Genomic DNA, 19,625 nt, shown 5'->3' with positions numbered 1-19,625 from the left:
AGAGGTGAGTGTGTTAATGCTCATCACTGGCATTTTTATGTGTAATATGAGCTTATTGGTAAATTAACAAGATTATAAAGAGTTTGAATAGCTTGAGAGTTAAATAAATAAGATAATCTGAAGCCTGGAGACACAACAAGAAACTAAAGGACTGCAGAAATTAAATCAGGTCCGGGTAGCTGATTTGTGCAGAAAGACTCAAAGGTACATTGGTAAAGAGAGCTTGTGGGATGTAGGTAATTAAATGTTCACAGTGGAAGAACAGTCAACATTTACATGATGTTTTTAAATGGAAAAAATATAAAATTATTGTTATTGCAATTATTGTGTTACTTACTTACTAAAAGTCAGAGTGAAATTGTACTCATTTCTTGAAGTCGGACTAACACACCAAGATAATGAGATTGGGGGCTGCTATATTCAGACCTGAACTCGGGTGAGGTTCTGGACATGCTCCATAGCCCTTAGAAGTCAGCATCACAACAGCATCGATTTGTATAAGAAACCTGGGAAAAACAAAAGAAGAAGAAGGGAAGAAAACAAAACAATACAAAGGTATCAAAGATTAGGGTTAGGTATCCATGTTTTCACCATGTGACATTCAACCCATATGCTGCTTACTAACTTGATTAGTATGTAACGTAATAGAAGAAGAAGAAGGTCCAATAAGCAATTAGCTGAAACATGGCAGCCTACAGTGATGGAGTCTGACATGCTTTCATCAATAAATCCATTCTCCCCAGGTGCTGGTAAACTGGGAAATACTTAAACGTACTTACTTTTGCTGTGCACTGCTTGTAGTAATGTAGTATTAAGTAGGAGAGGAGTTATGTTAAGGATGGCTCCAGTGCATCATTGTGCCATGATTTTAGGTCTGCTGAAAAATCCTGGACACAGGAATGGTGAAAAACAGTTATAACAGACAACAATGAAGTAAAGTTCCCAGTCTGTTCACATGTTTTCAACAAGTATTCTCTAACATTTTCAATGTGTTTAGAAAGAAACTGCTGATTTTGCTTTACTAGGACTTTAATGATGCCGTTATTATTGAGATTTTGTAAAGAAACTACCTGGTGATGTAGAGGTAAGGTTTAATGGACTGCAGCACACTTGGAGTTTTCTCTTCTAGTTTATTTCAGTTTTGCCAAGCAGACTTTGAATGAAGTGTTGTCAGAGCAAGGACTAAAGGTGGTCAAACAAGTTGTAAATGACACCAGAAAGTAGTAAGATGAAGTCATTGGTTACGCGTTGCTGTTGTAGCTCCAGCCTGCGGTTTTCCGTACCAACAGAGCTCTGCATTTGGTTTACAAACAGCAAAGACAGCACTTTGTTGTGAAACACACATACAGAAGAGCAAACCTCCGTAACAACACTGTTACAATAACGCTGCAAGAACAATGATGATACCACTTCATCATACAGGCCTCGTATGACTGCAGACATTTTGGTTTATTATCCCCCTCTGAAATTAGGAGGACAGTTACCATGATTACACCACAGACATGAGCTTTGCATAAACATTTATTTAGTTGCGTCCCTTTTTCTCCCATATTACTTATAACTGTTATTTGTAATCTGTCAAAGAGTCAAGCCTCGCAACACAAACAATACTGTACACAGTTTTTTCATTTGTTTAGTAAAAATCACACCTGCCTGTCGCACTTAAACACTTTTGGTAGACTCTGTGGGAAGCTCTGTTGGTGAAATCCTGTGAAGACACTCACCAAGCAAAACAAAAAAATCAACAGTCAAATACAATTTTTGGTAGTCTATAAGAATAATATGTAGTTCAACTATTTACAGATCTTCCAAACTGGGGTCAAGGATGTAATACCAGGAAGACCTTAAATTCCTTATTCATAACCTAGCACTTTTGTGATTTAGGTCCAGACTAACATATAGTAGGTCACAGTTGCTTAAAAATAGTCCAATTCTCCATTGGGTAAGATATGGCAAACCTCAGGGCTCTGTACTTGGTCCACTGCTGTTCACAATATCCTTATGTTCGGCAGAATAATTTGCAGCTGCAGCATGAATCTTCGCCCTTATGCAGATGACACTCAACTCTATATAGCAATAAGTGCAAAGATTGCTCCATGCCATATCTTGATGTCAAAAGCAGTTTGATAAATCTTTTCTTACACACAGACAAAACTGAAATCTTTCTCTTTCTGGTTTAAATGGGAAAATTTTAGCCTTCAACAGAGTTGCCTGCTTCTTTGGGGATGATTCTGTGGTCTATCTTTACATATAAATACATGATCTTTCTCAGACATATCTAACAAACCGCATGACTTCTTCATTATTCTAAGGCCTGCCTCAAGAACTAAAAGAAATCTTCAGTCAATACTGCCTTCATTTTCACATGGCATAAACCTCAAGTTTCCTTCAGCCATGCCTGCTGCTATCTGCTGAGTGCCCTGATGGCTCATTTTCCTTCTGCTGACTCAAGTATTAGCATTACATATGAGTAACATCATCTGTTCCTTGAATAAAACAGACCCTGTGATGTTTGAAAAACCCATATTTAACAGCTGTTGTTCTGACTGTATTTCTAGAAACTTCAATGATTCCTCGAACCATTTTGATGAAAATGCTGCTCCAAAACAATGATTTCAAACCCATTTCTCAAACTGCAACTCAGTTTCTTAAGAGTATTTTCTTTTCCACGAAACTACTCGGCTATCAAATTTTTCTGGATCAGGAAACATGTCTGTTGTATGTCTTTATCATGCAGTGGAAGGAATAATTTCCGAATGGTTCGATTCTTTAAGGTTTCTAGAAATACCTTCAGAACAACATTGTTAAACAATGTCCTAGGTAATCATTGTGACTCAAATGTAACAAATGTAAACCAGGGTCCTTCCTACTTTACTAAATTGCTTGCTCTTAACTTTGGTCTCCCAACCTCGCATAACTACAATCTTGGACATTTAAATCACTGGTATTGGACAGGACCTATTCTTTGAACTTCTTAATTTTTGATTTACGACATCAGCATTGGACTTTATAGAATTCCACTTTTTTGTTTCAGCCCTGTCTTCTAGAAATTATGTTTATGCACAACCTGGCAAGTTGCAAAAATGTTGGTACTGAGCCAATCAGCAAAATTTTCAATGAAAAATGTTATGTATTTTCTACTAATTTAGGCAGTCTTGCAACACAGTATCCAGTCGTAGCGACTACAGCATTTCTTTTTTGTAATTACCTCTGTTTTCTTTTTTAAAATTTAACTGATGTAAAGATCTTTTCCTAACCATAACCAAAGTGTCTTAATGCCGAAACCTAAAAAAGAAGTCTGGACACATAGCTGGGGATCTGGTATCCATGTCCTACACTACCCCTGCCATCCTCCTCAAACAGCTACCTTGCAAAATCTATGCGATACATGAATGTTGTGTGTCGTTACCTGAGAGAAACGTTGTCTCTGAACATATTCCAGGCAGCGATTACGTCGCCACAACAACATATTTAACAAAGGAGTTCACTAACATACGAACGTAATTTTTAGGAGACAGGGTTGTGTATTTGGTGTGTACAACTGTTACAGTTTAATGTTAATGTGTAATATTTTCACCTATGGTTACTGTTTCACCCGCAGCTGTCTGAGGAGAGAGGAGCGGTCCCTTTTTGAAGTGCCTTTTGAGGTTCTGGGGGAGTTTGTCTTCTTAGAAAACTTGGTTGGAAACTGTTCAGAGACATTGTACAGTATGTGATACCGGGCTATACAAATACACTTGACTCTGATGTACTCTTATTTATATATAATACACTGCCAAGGTCTACCACTTATATCAGACTAGCCTTTGACGCAAGTATAAAGATGTAAAAGTAGTAAACTTAGTTTCAGTACAAACTGCTGTACAAACAGGCAAAAAGTGGATGAGCATTCAAACAAACAAGGATTATGTTCAAAGACATTATTGTTTGTGATAGTAAATAAGTGACAACCTCGACAGCAGGAAAGGTGGCAGATCCAGATGTTTCGGTAAATATGTAGTGATACTGTTGTCTTGTGGTCAGAATTTTGCTTTCTACGAGTCTCAATATGTGGATTGGCCTTGAGACAGATAACCAACAGTTCGTTTTCTGGTGTAATCTTACAAAGGCAGTAGATAACATGTAATGCAAGACATACAGATATCCAAATCACCTGCGTATTAAAGAGAGGAAGTGGATATCCCCACAGTAAAAAACAGAAAATAATCTTGTAGAAATCGTCCTCCAGTGAAGCACTGCCATATTTCAAGTATGAAAAAAAATCATCACAAGGCAAGGCAATGTAGATTCAAGAGGATGGAAACGATGACGTGGAAAAGAAAATGAAGGTCACACAAAAGGCTTATTGTTGCATATATAATTGGCCACTTTGAGAAGAAAACGGCAGGTACAAAATGAATGACAACACTTTTTTTTTTTTGGACGGGGTCTGGTGACTGAACAGTGACAGAAAACTAAACAAATAATTCATGGCTAGTAGACCTCTTTTCTCGCTTCTGAGTGTTTCACACAACTGCAGCCTCCCACCTGTCGAGAGCCCCCAGCTAATCCACACAAAGAGGAGGATTGAGGTCGTCCTTTGTGGATGGTCAGAGTCTCAGATGTTACGTCCTGCTGACAGCTAAAAGGCGAGGGCTGCTGTCTCTGGTTTGAGGCGGCGAGGAAGACTCAGTTGGTTATGGTGCTGGATGCGCGGAAGTAGGAGAGGAACTTGAAACAGAGGCTGACCACAAAGTACCAGATGTTTCTGGCCATCTGGGAGCGGGCGATAAACACCCTCCAGATGAAAACCACCAGCAGGGTGTTGAAAGTGTAGCGGATGTTCCTCAGTCTTGGAAAAAAGACAGGGAGTAGAAAGGAAATAAAGTGATGGTTTTAGAATCACAGAAATAACAAAAAAATGTTCAAGGTTTCCCACACATTCATTTATGTCTGGCAGCCCACCACGATCAGAACATCTGCCGACACGAATAGGTTTTCGATTTTTGGAGCTTAACCATTCATTCAGAGCACTAGTGACATATACAAAACTGTTTGCTTATTCACTGCAGCACACTCTCGGAGCGCAGAGCGCACTGTGGCACAAACGGAGCAGCAGGTCAGGCGCAGTGAAAGTGAGACTGAACCGTTCACTCTGTGAAGTCTAAAAGTTTTGCTTTCACTCTCATCTATTGATCTGATCAGCTATGAATGCAGCGGCAGATCAATTATCCTCCCTAGGAGTCACAAACTGCTGCTGAGGAAAAACAGAACCCATGGAGAGCTCTGCCTGTGTCACATTCATGGACCTGCAAAAACCTCCAAATTTAGAGAGGGGACACAGAATGATACATAGGGACACACAGATTTTAAAGCAAAAAAATAAAAAATAAAATAAGTTTGCTGTCATTGCATGTCATTTGTGATTAACAAAAAAACCCCAAGTAATTTATCTTGTGTTTTATGCAAATAAAATTATTATCTTTTAGTGTCAAGGTTAAGTTTTGTACAAACTAGTATCTGTTTTCCCTCTTAAGAGACACATTCAATGGTGTTAAAATGATAAAAAAAAACTATTGTTCTTTATTTTATTAGGACACACGTGGGGAATGTAGCAAAAGCAAAACATCTGCTGAACTGCATTTATGGAAATAAGTTGTATTTCTTTGGTGTATGTGAGACTCCTGCCTTTGTTTTTATGTCATAAACAATCCACTGGCTGGACAGATTGATGACCTTCTGTTGTATTTATGTTGTATTTTCTTGTTGACTTACTTCCTCAGATGCTGCCTGGCAGCAGGAATGTCAGACATGTCTTCATTCAGGACGTACTTCTTGGTGCCGATGCAATAATTCTCGATGTACTCGGGCCAGTTCAGCTGGCGCACATCAAAGTTAAATGCCTGCAAGATTGAAAAAATGGTCAGGAGGACACTGAAACCAAAACAAAACCAAAGCTACTGCTAGCTACTACCTCAAGCTGGTGAAACTATTTGACATTAAAAATTAAGGTGACATTCCACTCTGCCTCACTAGATGGAGCAAAAGACTAAAACAATGCAAAAAAATGTAGAAAGAGCAGAGGGACAATATAATAAACTGCTTTAAAAAGCAATAGTATCTTCAGTGGTGGAAGAGCTTCTCTCTTTTCTTGAGGTTTAAGCCCCCCAAAATATTTAGCACATGTGCATTTGTCTCTGACAATAAAAACATGAGAGATGTAGACAATTTTATTTTATTTTGATTAGCTATTATATGGTGACTCATAGATGCAATAATGCATCCAGTAAAACAGGTGGTGGCATGCAACCGCAGAAGCAACGGTTGCAACTTACCATAAACAGAAAGAAAGAGAAGCAACTATGCAATATTTAAGCAGAAAGTATCATATTTCCACCCTAAATTGATGTGGAAGAGGCATAAATTTGTGCCTAAAAATTCACCAGAATGTTTGAAATGTTCGATGCTCAAAATGTCTGCTGCTTTACATGTGTTTGCCCAAACTGTTGTAACAAAACCTACACCTTTAAGCACATAGTTTCACATGGGTGAAAGGGGGTTTGTAACGACCAATAAGATGGTGTCAGATGAAGAAAATATACTGGTTCAGACTGGATCAAACAATGTTTCCTACATAAGTTTAGAAAGTAGAATATTGGGCTAAAGCAGGCAGCATGCACATGGATTAATGTACCTTTCTGTCCTCTGGGGTCATCTGGCTCATCAGCATGTTCAGGTTCTCGGAGTTCCACTCCCAGTCCTGACTGCTGAAATACTCCAGCAGGCTGATGGCCTTGTGCAGACGATTGAAGATGCGCATCATCCTAAAGTAAGAGAGAGGGAGGAGGAGGTTAGAGGTTACCACAGTTGAATTTTTCTTTGGAGTTTAAATATTTCATTTTTTCATAATCATTCATTTTTTTGTTGCATTTATTTCTGTTTTTTCAATTGTTTTTATTTATGTATTCATTATTATTTTTATTTATTTTTGGAGTTTAAATATTTCATTTTTTCATAATCATTCATTTTTTTGTTGCATTTATTTCTGTTTTTTCAATTGTTTTTATTTATGTATTCATTATTATTCATTCTAAGTCAGCCAGGTTGGGGAAGGTTAAATAAAAGGTTAACTTTTCTTCTGCTGTATCAATACTCGCAAGACATATGGGCACATATGGATGAGATGTGGCTGTATATATATATATGATTTATTATTAAACTCTGCACAAAACTAAATAAAAAGTTGATCAAAAAAAAAAGTTCAACAGACAGCTGGGAGCCTTACTGCGGCTTTTGTCCAGAGAGACGCAGGACGAGGTCGTAGATGAGGGCGGGGAACTTGTGGCTGACGAGGATCCAGTACTGGTTGATCAGATAGTTGGAGGTGATGTTGGCGTTGGGCCGGCGGAAAGCCTGATCCAGCGGGTTCCTCTTGAAGGACGACATCACATGGTGCTCTGCAAAAGGGACATGCAGGTTTAGAGCATCAATTCAACAAAATAACAACAAAAATCAGTATTTATGTCTGATAGAGAATGCAAAGAGAAAAGATCTAGCTCCAATACTAGTCTTGCTCCAGCCCCAGCTTGTAATTTTAACCCTGTGAAAGCAGAGTGGCTTGATTTCTTTCAAAAACATGGGAGAAAGGCAATGAGCAATGAAAGAAATGACCCAAAAATTTGCAAGAAATTTACCTGAAGATTAAGAAAAAACATACAAAAACACCACAAAATATATAAGATAAAATAAAAATAAGAGAAAAAAACCCCACAAATTACAATAAATTTATAACTTTTTTATTTTTAATCATTGAGTTTTTGGAGATTCTTGGGCACCTTCAGAACAGAGAAGAGTTCAGGATCTCCAGGTATATGTATTTTTTGGAAAACCAGATGTTTAGCTCTGTATACGGCATACAGTAATATATGAGAAACACAAACTAGAGACAGCCTTGCTCTTAAAGTCAGTGAGAAAGTGGGGATCTCAAGATGCAACGAAGAGGAAAAAAAAGGTCCTTAAAAGCTTTTTTAAAAAGCTCAGGTTATCAGCATCCACTGAGCAGGAACAATGAAATGGTTGACAACACGCGAACTGCAGTTTCTGCACGAGGTTCATGCCGTCCAGGAACCATAGCCGGCCTTCTTTATAACATGATTTTCCAGCTCAGATTCTCGGGGGAATATCAGGCGGAAAGCCGCCACACAATGACTCCCCCCACTGGGCAGCACAGCCGCCTCCTCCTCCTCCTCCACCTCCTCCTCTTCCTCCCAGAATCCAGCAGCAGCCATCCACAGATACAGAGAGCAGCCATGTGACCGCAGACGTTACATCACACACAGCACGCAAACTAGGCCTTTGCACCGTGCGTTTCCATGGCAACAGATATGTGGCAGTTGCAAGGGGCCGAGATGACCGGATCTGAGGTGACAGCCAGCTGTGGCCGCCGCCCCCCTCCGCCCCCCCCCAGCCCAGAGTATCGCAGCTAACCTTGAGATGTCCTCTGAGGTCTGGCCAAGTAGAGATAAAATAATTCAAGCTGGAGTACCCACAATTCTTTGCAAGCAACAGGGAGCTGGATCCTCCTTTTTTTTATTTTGAATATCATTACCAGAAAAAACGAATTTTGTCTGACCTCTTCTGTTGTTTTGTTTCTCTGATCTTTGTGTGTTAGATTAGCTTCATTCCTGCTCCTCGTTTGGGCCGGCGAGATTAGAGTACACGGTTCCTCTTTCATAACAGGGAGTTGCCGTGATGAGACCTAATCCCGCCACGAGCCATCTGGTGGCAATTTCCTCGGTGAAGGGAGCATGTTTGCTAATCTGAAGGGAAATGGGAGAAGAGAGGGTCCCATGTGTCATCCTCTCTGCCTGACATCCACCGCTCTCTAATCCCACTGTATGTGACGACCTCTGGCACGCAAACAATGAGAGTTTTCGCTCTTTATGTGTAGTTTCATCGCTGCCGTCGTGATCTCAGATGCTACCAAACACAGAGGCTCTGAGCACGAATTTATATTGACCGCACATATACAGAAATTTGCATGAAAATGACAGATCCATCTTTAAACTACCTAAAAGACGTACATGTGATGCAGATCACATCATAAGTAAAATAAGTTTGTGCTTTCGGAAAACAATCACACGCTGGATCTTGAATACATGTTTTCACTTGAGTTTTTTTCTATTAATTGGGGTCAATTTTAGAAATTATTTATTATTAAAAACGCAATTTTTCCTGTTTCTGATACCCAACGCTCAGTAAAAAAGAAGTAAAGCTTTTCTTCGACTGAAAATGTTTTTATTTTCAAACTTTAACCCTTTGAAACCTAAACAAATTGGCCTAATTTCTTTCAAAAACATGGGACGGAGGCAATGAGCAGAAATTAGTTGGAAATTAGTAAAATATAAAAGAAAATTACCTTAACAACGTCAGCAACAACAATAATTTGGATAATTATTACCTCCACATGTGTGACGTCTCGGGCCCAAGCCCTTCTTCAGACATGAAAAAGGTGCAGAGATAAAACACATCAGTCCCGTAGTGTGTCGCATGATTATTTGTAGGCATCTTTGGATTTTAGACTCACCTGTGCATACAGGTACTAATGTGGTGTATCTCTGCCTTTTTCTCTTGTCTGAAGAGGAGCTTAGGCCCAGAACGTCACACATGTGGACTTATATAAATGGAGCATCATCTAGTTTGCTATTTGTGCATTTTTGCATCTATTTTGGTTCCGCCAGCACGAAGTATTTAAACGCTTTTGGGTACTTTTTTCTAAAGGTTATGTGATCACAGGAGGATTCATCCTCTGGGCGCCACTAATGTCTGTACCAAATTTCTATGGTTCTATGGTTGTTGAAATATGTAATTAGATAAATGCAAAATTTAACCTGACTGTTGCACTAAATAAGTTTATCTCGAATTGGGGGGTACAGTAGAGGGTAAATTATTTTTTTAAAAAAAGTTAATTCAGAAAATTTGAGTCATGCTTATTCCTAAAATAATTTTACGATAATGAATTTAATAAAAATGTAAATGTGAGTTTTGTGTTAAATATTTTTATTTTCAGCGCAATCACCAACTGCTGTAAACTGTCAGCTGCCACTACAAAAACGTTTCACCGTTGTTTTCTGTGCTTTTCTATCTAAAAATGTTTTGCACTGGTCAGAGGGTAATACCCGAAGAAATATTTCATTTATTGAAAAAAGTTTGAGAACCATTACACCTGTGCACATGTTAGTGGATCACCAGAGTCAGTAGGATTCATCCTCCTGGTACCATGAATGTCTGTAATAACAATCATAGCAATCAATTCAAAAGTTGACTTTCTTTTCTTCGTATAAACCATTTTTATAATTTTTATGCAATTAGTGTTATCTTGCCTTTTCAAACCTATGGAAAATGATTAAATGTTGCATTAAAATATCAAAAAAGCTTGTGATTAATTTTAAGACTAGAAAAGGCAAAGATGGTTTAAGGGAAATCTAAGAAAATATATATGTTTGGGCGAATGTTCCTTAGCCAAAACCTTTCTTCCAAAATGTGCTTTTATGACAATACTTGAAGCTATTTTTTAAAAATTTAAAACCCTTTATGTGCCTACCTCTCAAGAATAAGCTCATATATCTAGAGGCGTCTTATATATGAAAGGAAAACGCTGGAAAACAACTGTTTCCAGCAGGTGGCAGACGCTCTCCACAGCAGCCCCGACCACAACCAGCACAACTTGACTACATCACGGGGACGTTATGTCACAACAGCAGAGTATTGATTTGTGATGATGAACGGGACAGCAATGTTGTGGGATGCCGAGCAGGCGCAGACAAAACAGCTCTATAAATATTCGCCTGCAGTGACAGGTTTCTATTACCTCTTAAGCAAGACAGCAAACAGTGTACCTACCAATCTCTCCCCAGTGGAACGGGTTGATGCCGCCGGTCGTGCAGTTGTACACCAGAGCGGTTTTAGGTCTGCAAGGTGCGAGAGAGGAAGATCATAATTATGCCAATAAAAACAGATATTTGACTGTATTTCCTGGATTAAGCTATACAACTATGGTGCAATAAAAGTGCTTTCCAACACAGGTGATTCTTGAGGGTATACTACTCTGAGACAACACATGAAGACCTTTATATCGAATGTATAGGGTGCTAAACTGAGGGATAACTATATTAACCTCTTAAATAAAGCTTTTCACATATTTTCAAATGTGGAGTTAATACTTAACTTTTATTTTTCTGTTTTTCTGTTTCCTTCTGAAAATAAGTACAGGTTGTCAGATACATAAACAGTGATATAATCACATGACAGTTGGTAATAGTGATGCATAATTACATTTAATGCATTTGTGAGACATGAACTGTCTTAATCTCTACAAAATACATTTGTTTTAATATAATTTAGGACTCAAAGCCATTTTTTTTCAAGTTTATTATCTCTATTAAGCTACATAATATGGGAGTGGGCTGTTTTTTCCCCAGATTTGCAAATTTTAGCGTAGTGGTGCAAGAAAAACTTTTGTTATGACCTATAAATAGTCCTTTCCTTGCACCAATTAACGTCTAATTTTCTGTCCAATTTCTATCTTGTTGGCTGAAAATCTTTTAGCTCCTTTAATAGCTGCTTATACTGTCACACAATTATTGAACCATTTTCCAAGGTTCAATAATATTTTTTTTTAACATGTCAGACTTGAAGTAAAATGGATGTTTGTTAAACTTTAATAGCTTTCCAACAGCGAGCAGCTCGTTTTAGGCTGCAGAGTATCTGTCCTTGATACACCCTGTATTGAGGATTCTTTTACCAGGAAAACTTATCTTTTGATTATTATCTATAAAGTTTTTTCACTCTCAGTTTTATTTTTCATTTCAGTTTTCGTAAACCATCATAACCTTGAGGACAAAAGCCACAGTCCTTTTATGTTCAGTAATATTTTCAAAAGTTTATCTGAGGTTGATACAGCAGTGTGAAGTAGACAAAGTTGTAAGTTTATAATTTCCCCCTACTGTTTCTCCACTGGGGAAACACAACAAGGGAATCTTAAACTAAAAAGCCCCCCTATCAGAGGTGAAAAAGTCTGAGCCGGGGACCCATGTTTACAGATTTCCAGACTAACCTCAGGGTGAAGCACTGACCTGCGCACCGCGGTGTACCAGCCAGCAGCCAGGGTGAGGTTAATGACCACGTCCACGGGGATCAGGTCAGCCACCGCATCGTTGTTGGCTCTCATGGTGCGCAAGATCCCCTTTCCAGCCTGATTACAGAAGAACACACAGGTCTTAAGACTCTAAACAGCAATGCTTTTTAAACGCAGAAAAGTCTGAAGGAACAGTTCGACCCAAAATCAAAAACACATTTTCCTCCTCTTATCTGTAGTGCTGTTTTTCTGTTTAGATCGTTTTGGTGTGAGTTGCAGAGTGTTGGAGATATCGGCTGTAGAGATGTTTGCCTTCTCTCCAATATAATGGAACTAGATGACACTCGGCTTGTAGAGCTCAAAGTGCCAAAAAATACATTTGAAAAATTCAACAACAACGACTCTTTCCAGAAATCACGACCCAGTTACTCTAAAATAACCCACAAACCTTGTTGTGAGCACTTTAATGTAGGAACTATTTTTTTCTTCCCAAATATAGGGTTTGGTACCATTTCAGTACTTTAAGGGTACCGCCTGAATTATGTCACTACTACCAAATACCAATTCAATTGGTTTCAAATTTCAGTACCAAGTAGTGCACCTGGATGAGACTGCCGGGTTTGAAAGGAGTTTTTCAAATGTTATTTTTCTGGCACTTTGAGCTCCACAAACCAAGTGCCATCTACTTCCATGATATTGGAGAAAAGGGAGACAATTCAATTCAGCTTTATTGTCATTTTGCTATACATTTACATGCAGAGCAGAATGATTTCTTTTAGAGATCTCAGGTGCAAAATATAAAAATAAATACCAACAGAAAACACTAAAAAGAAACTAACAGTCAGTAAAAACATCCCAAAGAACAAACAGTCCCCACAAAACAATATAAAATAGAATATTTAAAAAGTGCTCTGCACAGGTATAAAGTTAGAAAGTGCAGAATGATGTGTGCAAAGTACAATTAGGGGGGTAAATTGCAGATTAAGTCTTAGCTGCAGAATCAGATGGATGGGCTATTCAACAGCCTATGAGCCTGTGGGAGGACGATTCATCTCTACAGCCGAAATCTCAAACACTCAGCAACCCACAGCAAAAAAATCTAGACTGACAAACCAATGTCCCCATGGAGACAAATAAAGTATCTATAATAAAATATCAATAGCACCACAGGTAAGAGGAAAAATCTGTGTTTTTTGATTTGGTGGTGAACAGTTTCTTTCAGAACATTTTTACTTACAGCTATAAAGACTCCGCTCGGCCCGTTGAAGTTATCGATCCAGCCCTGAGGTGTGAGAACAGAGAAAAAGTGTAAATCCTTTGAGCTTTCTCTCGATTCAGATCAAGTTAAAGATAAAAACAGAGACATGCATGTGGTTAAGCACATGTTCATGTGTGCAGAATCAGCTGTTTCGTGGTGATGTTACTTCCTGCGGTGGGAGACCAGGGGACGCTGGGAGGCAGTGATTGTCGACTTCAATTAGAGCGCATTAAAAATGGATGAAACCACTGGTTATAGACTGCCGCAGTTTCCAACATGTGGGACTGGAGAGCCATTCTGCGGTCGAGGCCGAGGCTTGTCCTGAGTCTAATAATACGCTCTGGCACAGATAAAGCGCGTGAGAGGTGGTTTTAGCAGCACTACAATCTGTTGATGGCTTCATGCCCGGCCAAAGGGGCACACGGATCTTTGAATTCATATTTTGCATCGTATATATTGGTAAAACTGTCCGTTTCTGAAGACATGGAGTCAAAACTAGATGCATATTGTGGTCGTAAACACCCCACACTTTAACACAAACATATAAATAGGCAGCCCCCACCCCTCAGCCCCACAGTGCCTACTGGCACAAGCTGCCAAGGCGATTTCATGGCCAAGCGTGAGTGAGGCCTTTTCAAGAGTCGCTGCCAGGCCGGGCTTACAACTGAAGGCTGAGCTCAGAGCCAGGAACTGCTGTCAGGGTCCCAGCGCGCACACACAAGGCCTACATTTCCCTGACGCCAGATAAACAAGGACTTCCCTGTGTTTCTCTGCTGTTTGGTTCATGCAGCATCATCTTTATAATACTCTGCTAATATCTGCTTCACGGGGAGGTTCGGAGCATCATGAGCATCTAAAAAGTAGCTGTCGACTGATGCATGCGACACTAAACTAATAAAATAATGACCTCAAAGGCAGAGTCGATGACCATGATTCAGAACACTTTTTTTGTGATTTCACTTTTTTCACTCTTTTTCACGATGGACGCTGATGTTATCCTCGGAAAGTGTAACGCCGGCCTCACAACAAATGATTTTTAAGAGGCTTCGAGCTTTCCCAGAAAAATTTCCAGCGTCAGAATAAAAATGCAAGAGTTTCACGTTGGTTGGTGTGCTTCTGATTTTGATCTCAGCCGTCAGTATGATGCCAAAAAGACGATGGGCTGTCATGCCAGAGAGTCCTAACATTTTGGTTGGAATGAAATTCGGGTGGATGCTATTTTAAATGTATATCAACAGTAGAATTTAACTTGTGGAGGTTAAAATGATGATGTTTTGCAGACATTGGATTTTGGTGTCCAAATCTTATGATTAAGTTTCATTATTTCACATAAAGATGACATTGGACATTTAATTTTGGTCAACCAATGTCAAATATTTTAAGTTACCTTCTTCAGTTTGTTGTCCTTGTTTATAGCTGCATGTTGATTTCTGTATATGTGCAGTACACTGAGAGCGACAATGACAAAATTATTTGTATTTGTACTCAGACTTAAGCCAATAAAGCTGATTCTGGTGGCAAAAATACAGATTGACCCTTTAACTATGAACTGCGGATCACACAAACACTTCTTTACTTAAAGATTAAAGTTGCAATAGTGTCTGATATTTATATTCTTGCAGTATGTTCAAAGTGATTCAAATCCTCAGTTATGTGAAATGCAAATGTTGAAAAGTTGTCGGGACGCCCGCAGCACCAGCAGCTTGACTGAAAGCAGCTTATATCATGGATGTAATGCAAACTTCAACTTTCACAGTCTAAGTCTCTGGCCTTTACATGAACTTCTCTGCACTCTTCAACTTCCCACAGTCAAAGTGACATTCAGCATGTCAGCGAATCTCCGCCCTCGGAGTCCCGTTTCAGCCCTCAACTCTCCCACCGCAGCAGCTGTTTGAGTCCACTGAAGTCTTCAGCCAAACGAAAATAAATTACTGTTACCACCACCTCTATCAACAACCTTCTCCAGGATCACTGCCTCCACCTTTAACCAATTTGCTTTAATCCTCGGCCACTTAAGATAAAACCCAGGAGGGAGCGGCATTGACCTGTGCAAGATTACATCAATCAATATCTAATTTCAATTTGTTTTACCATCACAGGACAAATAATGAGCAGCGGATCAAGAAAACCCGAGTCACTCAAACATGTTGATTAAACCTGTGAAACTTGAAGAAAGTTGCTTGATTTCTTTCAGAAAACATGGGAAGGTGACAAGCAACTTAACAAGAAAAGGCCCAAAAAATAGCAAGAAATTAGTGAAAAAATTTTCATGACCTAATTTTAAAAATAGAAATATAAGTTTAGTTCACTCTATATTTTTTTCCCTAAAAATGTACTAATAATTCTCTCACTTGGCCTTTTTTCTTTTTATAGCAAATGGCCCAAAAAATACCAAGACATTATAATATCTTAATATTAATATTAATATATAAAAAAATCCCCCCCAGCTAATTTTCTGATAATTTCATGGTCACCTTTTACTAATATTTTGCAGTTTGCAGGACATTTCTTGTCAAGCTGGTCATTATGTTTTTTCTGTGTTTTTACAAGAAAAATAAAACCAATCTTCTCAAGTTTCAGAGGTTTGAATGGCGGGGGAAAGGTATCATAATGCAGCACAAGAAAACTGACATCAATCCAGGTGTTAAAGGGTTAACCTTTACTGTACTGAAATATGCCACAGAGCAATACGTATGTTGCTCAGTGAGAGTTAAACATTCAGCCGACTCACGGGGAACGGCTCCTGCCAGCTGGCTCCCACTATGGAGGGTCTGATGATGGCGATGTTGAGTTTGTCCTGCTCCTGCTGCACCACGTACTCGGCCAGGGCTTTGGTGTAGGTGTACGTGTTGGGCCTGTCGCCGATGAGCCGCGGCGTGATGTCACGCACGATGCCGTCGTCCATCCACCTGAAGCCAGACAGGAGGGAGATGGTCAGAGCGTGTGTGGTACTTTGAACCTATTTGTGTATTAATATCATCAATAACTGCACCATAACGGATAAAATACTATGTGTAAATGTATACAGAGTAGTATCAGCTTTAACTGAAGTACCAGTCTCAGTTTATCATCTGGTGCATCAGACTGTCCACACAAGACACTCAAAAGACACTGAAAGCAATTCATCACTTAAAAATCTGAAAAATAAATGCTAATACAAGTCGTTGATGTTTAAGACACATGTATACTCTGCCTTTCAAAGTAAGATATTATAAACTAACAAATATACCGTTTCTGGCATTGATTCAGGAATCAGGACTGATTATCAAAACCTGAAAATATCAAGAATAGTTTGGTCTCGTTAAGTTATCTTTTAAATCAAATATTTCCTGACCTTATTAGGACATCAGGAAACACTGATGGCTTCTTTTAGTAGATGAAAAACAGTTTTGTTGAGAGAACATGTTTATATTCCCAAGACGAAGAAGCAAATATTATTTTAGTATCAGCACTGGGAAAGAGTGGAAACAACTTTGCTTTCCAGGTGTGTCAGACAGCACGTCTGGTGAACTCTTTTAAAGTTTATTATTAGGCTTCAGAAACTGTGCGTGTTCATCATATCCCGAATGATATGAATCAGACTGAGACGGAATTGATTCCACGTCCTCTGAGCACAAAAAACAGCCGTTCTTTCACTCACTCGAGAGACTCGATGAGCTTCCGAGGCTCGACCGGTGGCGGGTAGATGACCTCGTCGATGTGCTTGCGGTTGCAGTTTGCATAGGCGGTGGAGATGTGAACGAAGGCCTCGAGGTGGTGCATCTGCTGGGCCAGGCTGAGGAGCTGCTGTGTGGCGATCACATTCAGCTGCAGGGCGTGTCTGCAGGAGAGGAGAGAGATACACGCTGTCAAATCGTACGTGGGAGGAAAGGGTGTGTGGGAGTCAATGGTTTCTGTGTGCTGAAGATTAAATGTGTGTGTCAGGGAAAAGGCTTTGAGTGTGTGTGTGTGCGTATGCCACACTGCTAATAGTATCTGCGTTTGAGCGTTTGCACGCAACAACGTTTGTGTTTGCTGACTGCTGAGTGTTTACCATACAAATGAGAATTTGCAGACTTGTAGGAATCCGCAGAACAAGATTATAAGCCGGAGCAGAACGACATGATGGTGAGACGCGAAAATCCAAACAGGAGGGAGAGGAGAGCGGATGAGACAGAACCAGAGGGGGGAAACATCTGCTCTCCTCATAAATGTGTTAGTCTCATCATTATTTTCACTGAACGCAGCTTTCAGCTCATACTTCCACTCATCCAGACATCAGCACTCAGAAAAACACTCGACACCAACGAGTGCATGCCGGGTGGGCTGCTCCATTAACAGATTTCACTTCACAGCACCATAAAAACTTTTACTACATGTTTGTCTTTGAGGAGAGAGCTGACGCTCTTCTTGAGATTTCTACATTTTTTTTCTCCCGCGGGAAAGAAGCTGTTGTATGTCATTTATATCATTAAGACGATTTTGACTTATGCACGTAGCTGACTTGACAATTCTGCTCCTCAGTGAGGAGATCCAGTGCATCGAACCAAGCGTTCCTAATTTCTCCATAAATTGCATCAATAAATGACAGAGCTGCATTAAACTGTGAGATGAGGTGTGCATATGCAGACTGAGGGGGCAGATATAGAAACAAAAAAAAAGATTTTTATGATGGAGAGATCAGACAAAGAGAAAAGTGAGTCAGAACAGAGCTGCAGCTAATAGTCATGTTATTAAATAACCTGTAGATTTTTTTTCACTCAAGCAAAAGTCTACAAATGAGAGAAAATATTGAAATAAAACGTTGGCAAGAAATTAGAGAGAAATAAATTAACCTAAACAATAATATATTAAAATAGTTTAAAAAGAACATAAACAAATAAAAGAAAATAACCTTGAAAACAGCCTCAAATATTTAAAAAAAAGAGATTTTGTTAACATAATTTTAAATAAATCATGAAATAATTATATATTACCTTTTACATTAATAATTTTCTAATATTTTTTTCTCTTTCCATCTTCTTTCTCAAGTTATTTTTCTTGTAAGCTTTTACCAATTTCTTGCAGTTTGTAGAAAATTTCTTGCCAAGTTGTTCTTTGCCTTTTTTCCACATTTTTTAAATAAATCAAACCAATTTGCTTGGTTTTCAAGGGTTGAATGCTTATGAAAGGCATCTGAACGCAACACAAGAAAACTGATGTCAACACAGCTTTCAAAGGGTTACTATTGGATTACAGAGGCACGGATATTTAAAAAATGAGAGAAAATAAACTGTGTCTCTGGTTTTATCTTGAATGTTGCAGCTCTAACCTCCCGTTGGGTTCTCTGCATCAGTGTGTAAGCCTCCTGCAGCCAGCAGTGGATCTGTGTCAGCTCTGGAGTGGAAGTGCAACATACAGAGTCCATTTTCTGCCCGAGGCGACAGTAAGAAAAACTGCAGGTCAGTTTAAAGAGACACTGCGAGATCGAGCGCTCCTCCAGCTCTGCGTGGGCGGTGCTCAGAAGGTGTGTGTGTGTGCACGACGGGAAGATTGAGTGTGTGTGGTGGGCGACGAGTCCACTGGCATGAATCACAAGTGTTCAGGTGGTGCCAGCTTGTTAGCAGCAGCACAGATAAATACAAGCAGAGCGGTGACAGTAATAGGTCCGGTGGTGTTGGTGGTTATTAGAGGACGAGCTGCGTGCGTGGGTACGCCGTCTTCCCACCAGCTTCTGGGATCACATGCAGGGCGTCACGCCGGCAGCAAAAGATGGGTTGTGCCCCCTTTCTGCATCTGACTCATCACCCATCTGTTTCTGCTGTTATGATTCGGATGCAACAACTTGAGAGCTGTGAAGCTCTGATCTCAACTACAAGACAGCACCTCAGAGGATCGTTTTATTGCAGCTTTATCATACTCTGGGTCTCATTTTTGTAGTTTTGGACATCTTTTTTATAATCAAACGGTTCTCTGCAGATCAATTACTGAAATCTGGGAACATTTCTACAATAAAGTCAGACAAGTTGTAAAAAATGTTAAATAATAAAAAATAAACGTTTTTGCAGACATTTTCAATCTTTGCCATTTTCTTGTATAATACTGTAGAGTCTCCCCTTAATAGGCCTTAATAAAAAAATAATAAAAATAAAAATATTACAAGATAAAAGTGAGTCTTTAGGGGGTTCTTGTAAGTCTTTTTTCAACGTTTAAGGCAGTTTAACGGGTATCTTCTGTATTATTCAACATGGATCCTATTTTTTTATATTCTTATGTTGGTCCAGTATTGAACAA

The 19,625-nt window shown here is 39.3% G+C and overlaps 1 protein-coding gene across 1 annotated transcript in view; it reads right to left on the bottom strand.

The window, feature by feature from the left end:
- Window positions 1-1,116: 1,116 nt before the first annotated feature.
- Window positions 1,117-19,625, bottom strand: part of si:dkey-97m3.1 (fatty acyl-CoA reductase 1) — a 67,146-nt gene continuing 48,637 nt past the window's right edge. The window contains exons 4-12 of the mRNA XM_042511044.1: window positions 17,014-17,193; window positions 16,105-16,282; window positions 13,353-13,397; window positions 12,114-12,232; window positions 10,882-10,949; window positions 7,265-7,436; window positions 6,674-6,803; window positions 5,755-5,882; window positions 1,117-4,831 (exon numbers count right to left, since the gene is read on the bottom strand). Coding sequence (XP_042366978.1) covers window positions 4,669-4,831; window positions 5,755-5,882; window positions 6,674-6,803; window positions 7,265-7,436; window positions 10,882-10,949; window positions 12,114-12,232; window positions 13,353-13,397; window positions 16,105-16,282; window positions 17,014-17,193 — 1,183 coding nt within the window. The 3' untranslated portion in view covers window positions 1,117-4,668. The remainder of the gene's footprint in view (window positions 4,832-5,754; window positions 5,883-6,673; window positions 6,804-7,264; window positions 7,437-10,881; window positions 10,950-12,113; window positions 12,233-13,352; window positions 13,398-16,104; window positions 16,283-17,013; window positions 17,194-19,625) is intronic.

The sequence above is a fragment of the Plectropomus leopardus genome, chromosome 22, assembly GCF_008729295.1.
Source record: "Plectropomus leopardus isolate mb chromosome 22, YSFRI_Pleo_2.0, whole genome shotgun sequence".
Taxonomy (NCBI): Eukaryota; Metazoa; Chordata; class Actinopteri; order Perciformes; family Serranidae; genus Plectropomus; species Plectropomus leopardus.
This window is presented reverse-complemented; position numbering and strand designations above follow the sequence as displayed.